At 36.6% G+C, this 8,645-nt stretch overlaps 2 protein-coding genes across 3 annotated transcripts in view; one reads left to right on the top strand and one right to left on the bottom strand.

The window, feature by feature from the left end:
* Positions 1-25: 25 nt before the first annotated feature.
* On the bottom strand, positions 26-4,163 carry LOC123887295 (replication factor C subunit 2). Its single transcript, XM_045936590.1, has 7 exons — positions 3,870-4,163; positions 3,679-3,785; positions 2,790-2,891; positions 2,479-2,674; positions 669-797; positions 399-593; positions 26-313 (listed from the first exon to the last, which is right to left on the bottom strand). Exons 1-7 carry the CDS (start codon positions 4,029-4,031, stop codon positions 203-205), a joined length of 1,002 nt encoding a protein of 333 aa, XP_045792546.1. The 5' UTR covers positions 4,032-4,163; the 3' UTR covers positions 26-202.
* Positions 4,164-5,044: 881 nt separating this feature from the next.
* Positions 5,045-8,645, top strand: part of LOC123887296 (E3 ubiquitin-protein ligase At4g11680-like) — a 9,692-nt gene continuing 6,091 nt past the window's right edge. For both annotated transcript variants that reach the window (XM_045936591.1, XM_045936592.1), the window contains exon 1: positions 5,045-5,919. In XM_045936591.1, coding sequence (XP_045792547.1) covers positions 5,354-5,919 — 566 coding nt within the window. In that variant the 5' untranslated portion in view covers positions 5,045-5,353. The remainder of the gene's footprint in view (positions 5,920-8,645) is intronic.

Below are 8,645 nucleotides of genomic sequence, written 5' to 3' on the forward strand. Positions count from 1 at the left end.
TTATAAATTAGAACGCTATACCAAATAATATACAAAAAGTTATATTGAGCCAAGCTAAACATAACATATTCATATAAGTTTAAGCATTAATGTATCCATCCACATATGGAAATCAGGACTTAAAATCTACTTGCTTCACCAGTACAACATTCTCACTACATAAAACCGGAAAAAGTAATGATGTGCATTGCAATTAGTACTCTCATGCAGCTTTAGCAGTGTCGCGAACAACAGAAAGCTTGGCCAACAGACCGCACATTTGAAGATAAGAACCAACTCCGTCACAAATCCTCATATGAGCAAATCCAGTTTCCTGCAATTTAAAAAAAGTACCATCAATCCCATACTTTCGTCAACAGAACTAAAATGCAAATTTGGCAACCAAATATTCATTTTACCTTCATGAATTCCAGTTTCAAGTACTCCGCCATATCATAACTTTTTATGATACGAAAAAGTGTAGTGATGATATCTGTGGGGGAATATCCCAAGTCATACAGTTGCTTGAGCCCCGAACAAGCCTCATCGAAATTCCCTTCAATCACATTGCGCACCATATTCTTCACATGCAGTGGATGAGGCTGGTCACAAACCTAAAAGCAAACGATAATTTTATAAAATCTGTAAACTGTGATAAACGTAATTTGCAAATAATAGTTGGTTCTAACCTTAAAAACATTTGCTTGGTTAACAAACTGGAACCCACTGAATGTTGCTTGCAAGTTGTTCAATCCCTGCCTCATATCACCATCAGCAGTGAAAATGATGGCCTCAAGTCCTTCAGGAACATAGGGAACCTTCAACCATAACACGATTCAATCACGCATTTCCTCAATACTATTGAAGCCAAACAGATAGCAACTAAAGCAGTTCTTTCTATAACCATAAGGATGTTCCCAACCAGTCCATATTGACAATGGCAAGAACCTTCAAACAAAAATGTTTTATGATAAAGGAAGCCAACATGGTGGGAGCATCATATATTAGGTTGCCCTTAAAAAGAATAAAATACAAAAACAAAGAATGCAAACACAGCCTAACAAACACCTTCCAAAATTTAGTTACTATAAATTATTACATGCAAAAATAGGCAACAAACTTGGAGACATCACCATACATGCAGATCACATCGAAGTAACACAACCAAGAAGGCCAGTCACATAATTTAGCTTAAAATGAAGAAAAAGGAACTGGCCTAATGCTACAAAACATTACAGTATTTACCTTGTTTTTTTTTGCGGGGTACAATTACAGTATTTACTTTAAAAAGGCAATTCTGAAATTTATCTATATAATAAACTGTTAAATAGCTACCAGCTAGATCTTTGCAAGCAAACAAATCACAAGGATCATATGGTTTAAAGTATAGTGCGAGAGGTCAAACATCCTAAATCCCTCATAAGTCATGTAACCGTCAGATTTATGGCTATGGGAAAACTAATGATATCCAGTGTCACCTTCAATTCAATAATTTTCAGATCAATATATTACATATCCTCCTAAAATATGGAATAGGTGGAAGTCTAACTAATGCCATTTCTAAAGTCCTTTATCCTTTACATTGCTTCGTAGAAAAATATTTTTTTGTAATTCCAAAAAAACAACAGGACTGCAAAGTTGTCACACTTCTCGAGTGTCCTTCTGTTTAGTAGACACAGTGCAGCAAATATTACTATAGTTCTAAACAGCGAGCAAACCCCAGTGAGGAAGGAATATAATCAGTATATATCAAGTGGAAGACCAAACAAGATACAGAAATAATAAACAGAAAGGTATTATTACAAACAATAAGAAGATAATATAACAATAGCGATGAATATGAGAAAATTATAGATGAGATGAAGTGCAGGAGTGTTTCTATTCTTCCACTGAGGCACTATACAAGTGTAATATAATATAATATGTACTTAAAGCTATTAGCAGAATGGAAAACTAACTAACTGCTACATACTTGACACAAGTAATTCTAACCAACTATTAAAAAGTATCCAACGGCATAAAGCATTCCAAACTTCCATGGTTGCTATATTATGCAGAACTGCCTTTACTGTCTCTAATATCTCTATCACTAGTTATATTGAGACAGTGAAAAAGGAAGATGATAACTTTTGAGTCACTAGTTATATTGATATGAAGGCTAAGAAGCAGTATCGGTTTTTGAGACATTAGGAATACAAATTGCAGATGATTTTTCTTCTAATTATGAGTAACCCCTTTTGGTATCAAAGTATGAATAATAAAAGACCGAAATAATAGAAATTAGTGATTAAAAATCAATCTAGAGTCTTGCAATAAACAGGTTATGCAATTAACTGTAACATTCTCAAGAGAGACAGATAATCAAACACTTGAGACGTTAGACACAACACATTCCCAACAAAGACAGATGATAAACAATTAAGAATGATGTTACACATATGTTCCTCAAACAAACAGGAATACTCCATAATTCAACACAGAATAGAAAGTTGGGGTTACCTTCTCAGCCTGAACCACAACCATGAGGCGACCAAGTATCTCTTGATCAGATAATCGCGAAAATCTCACAATGGCACACCTACTCTGAATCGGCTCAATAATCTTTGAAGATGTATTGCAAGCAAGCGCAAAACGAGTAGAATTGGAATATATTTCCATTGTCCTTCTCAAAGCTTGTTGTGCTCCAGATGTCATGCTGATTTAAGTCAAAACAAATGAAAATGGCAACAGTAAAAACCAAGGTAAACAAAAATAAGCAAAGTAACAACGTCAATTTTGAATTAAACAAACTGGAAATTTTCAATACAGACCTGTCAGCTTCATCAAGTATAACAACTTTGTGTCGGCCTGGAGGAAGCGTTACTTTCTTTTGAGCAAACATCTTGATCTTGTTCCTCACAACATCTATTCCTCTACACACACACAAAACAAAAAGTGAATAACTTAGTATTACACTATGAATAAACCATCAATTTAGTCCTTAAACTATCACACTCTCTCCAATTTAGTCAGTATAATATATTAAAATAAGGCATCCCAATATGAAATATGTCACTTAAGTCCTTCCTTTTTTTGGTCTGTAGATAAAATGGTAAAATACCACATGAAACTCACACACACACACGCAAATGGGATATACCGGGTTCGAACCCAAGGTCCAATGAAGTTAGGCCCAATATTGTTTCTGCATCATTGGCCCAGCAGAAACCTAAGAGGAAGCTTATTCCACCAAGTCACCTCAAGGACTAAGTTCTAGAAGATTAAGCAGTTAGAAGAGCAGCCAGTTGGATAGGAATTTGGTTGTTAGATTCCTTCTTTCAATTTGTTATCTTTTGCGCTATATAAGCGTTGTACTAAGCACCTGAGAAGGCAATGAATGAAATTATCTCTTCCTTTCCCTTTTTCTTAGGAGTTCCCTGGTACTCGAATTCTAGGTCTATCTACAATCCTAACAACTACCGACATTCGGCCTAACAATTTCAGCATTTGTCAGTTGAGATATGACTTATTATTAAGATGTTTCATACTAGCATGACCGAGTTTCATATAGTTGTGAGATTAATTACTATTTTTATATATTTTAGAGACTAAATTAGATAGAGAGTAATACTTTAAGGAACAAATAGATGGTTTATTTCAACATTTAACATAATTTCATGCGCAATTAGGAAGTGAAAAAATGAAAATAATAAAAGGAACCTATCATCTGATGCATTGAGTTCGAGAACAGCTTCTCTGTAATTGGGACCGAGAAGTTCGTGAGCAAGGGCGAGTATACTAGTGGTTTTTCCAGTTCCAGGAGGACCCTAAGAATGAGAATAACAAAATGGGAAATTAGGGCACAGGGAATGAATGAATGAAGAATTGAAGAGTGAGAGATAGTGATTTACTGATAAAATGAGGTTGGGCATGTTGCCGTCACGAGCGATGACATGGAGACGGGAGACGGCGTCTTCATTGCCGACGATGTCGAGGATCTTGCTAGGACGGTACTTCTCAACCCACGGCACGTCGTAGTTGGCGCTGTTGGTGGTTGAGGATGATGATGCCATGGTTGTGATGATACTGAATGTTGTTGAATTGAATGCCGAATGCGAAGAGCAAAACCCTATATCGTGAAATGGCTTCAAACTTGGAGGGAATTTCTAACTTCTTAGGTGGGAAAGTTTTTAAGGGGTAGAGGACTCTTCTAATTATTTTGTTTTTTGTTTTAATTAACAAAATCATTTTTTATGCTCTTGCGTGCGAATATGATTCATTTGTCTTTAAATAAACTTTTATATTATGATTTGAAAGAGACGATGAAAATAAATTGACACTCTTTTATAATTACACTAGTAGATATTGTCTCTCTTGAATGGTTGACGAGGTCTGCCCTTATGGTTCATATGTTATCAAAACTAAAATCTTGTATCTCGAGAAAGTCATGATGCGTTACACACAATGCGAGCCAACGAAACCTCTAAGGGCGGGCGAGGAGGCCGACTGCCAGGGCACCATTTTTCTTAGGGAACAAAAATATTTTTTTTACTAGTATATATGTGTATTGACGTTATTATATAACTAGTAAATAGTTTGATTAACTACTTAAAGAAACATAGAGACGTTTGTCAAACACATTTCAATTGTGTGCACGATAGGATAAAGATAAGATAAACTAAAAAGATGAATAAAAATATAACAGGATAACGACAAGATAAACACACATTCTATTATTTGTTTAATGCCCGTAAAGTAAGTAACTAGATGATAATATTTACTATTATTTTTAGGTTTGAATATGTAACATTTTTGTTTTTAACTATGAGTGATATGTCATAAAAAATGATAAGTTACCTTGTGAAACAATCACATGTGTATATTTGAAATTGAGTACAAAGATTATTACCCACGCTGGTATGAAGATGAGTATAGATATTTTTTCAAACTGCGATATGAGAATGAGTATTATAGTACCCTACCCATTGCAATTCATATTAAAATATCAAATGTGACGCATCAAGAAAAAAGGGATGTTTCTCTCAAATTCCACTATATATCTCACAAGCGCTCCCATGTATACTTTGCGCTGTTAAAAGTAAAAAAAAAAAAAAATGACGAAAGCGTGTACCTTTCAGTTTAAGCGGGAGAAAAATAAACACGGCTGCGCGTTTCGGAGACAAAAAAAGTAACTCAATAAACGACACCGTATTATATCGTCATCCAAAATCAAAACAAACCATCATCATCATCATAATTTCAGTTTCAGAATTCGATTTCACCTACAAAAAAAAAATCCGCAACAAAAAATCACTACTATTTAACCGAATCTCTTATATCTCTCTCAGTATTAAGAACTAGATTCAGTCACATTTCGTTAGGTGAGAATTCAACCATGGCGACGACGAGGTCACCCAATCGTTCACCAGACGAAACGGCGGATCCAACGCCGTTAATCGGAAGTTCATCTGATGAGTCAAACTCCGGACGGAGAATTCTCCGTGCGCCGAGTCTCCAACAAGCAGCGCGGTTTCTGAGACAAGCGAGTGGGCGGAGGTTGATGCGTGAGCCGTCGATGATGGTGAGAGAAACGGCGGCGGAACAATTGGAAGAGAGACAAAGCGATTGGGCTTATTCCAAACCGGTTGTGATTCTTGATATTCTTTGGAATTTTGCTTTTATTGTTGCTGCTGTTGCTGTGTTGATTTTGAGTATTGATGAGTCTCCTAGCTCGCCTCTTAGGTTGTGGATTTCAGGATATGCTTTACAGTGTGTTGTTCATGTTGTGTGTGTTTGTTTCGAGTTTCGGAGACGGATGCAGGTGCGGGAACAGTTGGTTATCAACGGTGGTAACGCCGTTGGGGGCGGTAGCGGTGGCAGTGGGGATTTGGGCTTTGATTCAATGGATGGTTCTGGACAGTATGTCAATTTGGAACAGAATGGAGACGATGGTTCTACAAGGTGAGTTTCTGAAGCTTGTGATGAACACACTGTTTTTATTAGGTTAATACTAGAATAGAATAAGTTAATGCTTGATATCAATTGAGTTTGAACATGCATCTGCACTGCATGCTTATGAAGGCACAAACACCTATAGGATTACACGTGTGTGGTGTTCGACACTCGTATCACATTTATGCGACATACATGGTACGATAGGTGTCAGACAACTCAAACACGTGTCTCTTTGGTTCGACACACCTTAGACACATCTTAAGCATATCTACAAGGATTAAATATGTGTTGAAACAATGTTGATCAATGCGGGGTTAAGACAAATTTGATTACAACAATCTTAGCTTCTTCGACAGTAGATGGATAAATAAAGCTCAAATTCTATTTTATCTTGTTTCAGAACCTTTTTTAATGAAATAAATTGTCCAATTTAAATGCACCTGTATATTTTGGATTTTCAATTTAGATCTTTTATAAATAAATTAATATTTATACGTAGCACTAGCAGTGTCGGTGTCCTATGTTTTTTACGTTAGCAATGTCATTGTGGCAAGGTGTCTGTGTCGTGTTAGGTGTCCGTGCTTCATAGATGCTTTCATATATGATAAATTTCTTACCGTGTTAAAATTTAAAACTCGATTGAGCTAATTGGTGTTTCATTGTATTCTGGCTTTGGCTGAATATATCTTAGGGATGTGCGTATGAAATTGTTAAGTGCCTCACACCCTAGTTTTGAAATCCCACTAAGTAAGTAGCTATGCCAAATTGCCAATTGAAAACTTTGGGAAATCTTCAATCCAGATTTCAAAGAACCTACATGGCAATTTTAGCTTCTCATTAGTTGAGTGGATATTTCAGTTCAAATTTCAAATAGGAAGGCATCTGAAATCTGTCTCAGTGCACCGAATGTATGAAAAGTTTTATTTTTATTTTTATAAAAAGTATGAATATGAGTGGTAACTTAACTTTTATTGTGAAAAAAGATGATGGAGGCTGTCATGTGATAGTTCCCTAAATTATCATGTAATATAGCTTTTTTTTTCAATCTCTCAAAACACAGTCTAACTGTTGAGCATTACGTACGTATGGATATGCCCTACTTTTGATTATTGAATCACAACTAGTGTGACGTGTTGTTAAATAGCGGCACTATAGGGAAGTGGAATTTTAACAAGCTGTTGTTGTTATGCGATACAGTATTTAGTGCAAAATATAGTCAAAGTAAGAGTAGCAGCTATAGCGGCACTATAGTCTATAGTAAGGAAGAAAAATAGAGAAGCGTACTATGCAATAAACACGCGGTGTGTGTTTGAGTGACTAAAAAGTAACCCAATAAACGACACCGTATAACATTGACATCTAAAAGCAAAAGAAATCATAAAATCAGTGTTCAGATACTATATCTATTTTCCTTATTTGATATCACCTACAAAAAAAATCCACCACAAAAAATCATCACTATTAAACCAAATCTCTCTCTCTCTCTCTCTCTCTCAGTATCAAGACTAGATTCAGTCACATTTCGTTAACAAAGAATTAGGTGAGAATTCCAACATGGCGACGACAAGGTCATCCAACCATTCATCAATTGAAACGGCGGATCTGACGCTGTTAACCGGAAGTTCATCTGATGAGTCAAACTCCGGGCGTAGAATTCCCAGTGCGCCGAGTCTCCAGCAAGCGGCGCAGTTCCTGAGACAAGCGAGTGAGCGGAGGACGATGCGTGAGCCATCAATGATGGTGAGGGTAACGCTGGCGGAACAATTGGAAGAATGGCAAAGCAATTTGGCTTATTCAAAGCTGATGGTGATTAATTATATTCTGCGGAATTTTGTGTTCATTGTTGTGGCTGTTGCTGCATTGATTTTGATTCGGGATGAGTCTCCTAGCCTGCCTCTTAGGTTGTGGATTTCAGGGTATGCTTTAAAGTGTGTTGTTCATGTTGTGTGTGTTTGTTTTGAGTTTCGGAGGCGGAGGCGGATGCGGGAACAGTTGATCACCAACGGTGGTAACGCAGTTGGGGGCGGTGGAAATCGCAGTGAGGATTTGGACTTTGATTCAATAGAGGGTTCTGGTGTCAATTTGGGGCAGAATGGGGATGATGGTTTTACAAGGTGAGTTTCCGAAGCTTGAGATGAGCGACAGAGTTGTTTCAACTTTGAAATTTTAGGGCTGCTAACTACACAATAAAATCAATGAATTTTTTTTTCTATATTAATTAAAATGGCCCTAATGATCCTATAATCCTTTTACAACTATCACCGAGAGAATTTGACATTTATCCCTTGAAATTACAATAACAATGTCAAACTCTTATGTTATTACTGAGCTGACATCACATGAACAAACAAGTGTTTTTATTGTTGTGGTAATACTAGACTAGAATAATTTGATGTCTGACATGAATTGAGTGTGGACATGCACTGCATGCTTCCCTATGAAGCACAGACACCTCTAGGATTACGTTTGTCGCAGTGTCCGACATTCGTTTGACACTCGTGCGAACTGCTATGATCGGTGTCGTGTCGGACACTTGTTTGACACTCGTACCAAGTGTCAGACTACTCAGACACGTGTCTGATTTTTTTATTTTTATTTGGTTCGACACACCTTAGACACATTTCAAGCATATCTACAAGGGTTAAATACGTGTCGAAACAAGGTTGGTCAATGTTGAGTTAAAGACATAAATTTGATTACAACATTTTTAACGTTTTCGATAGTAGATGGAT

Source organism: Trifolium pratense, linkage group LG5, assembly GCF_020283565.1.
Source record: "Trifolium pratense cultivar HEN17-A07 linkage group LG5, ARS_RC_1.1, whole genome shotgun sequence".
NCBI lineage: Eukaryota > Viridiplantae > Streptophyta > Magnoliopsida > Fabales > Fabaceae > Trifolium > Trifolium pratense.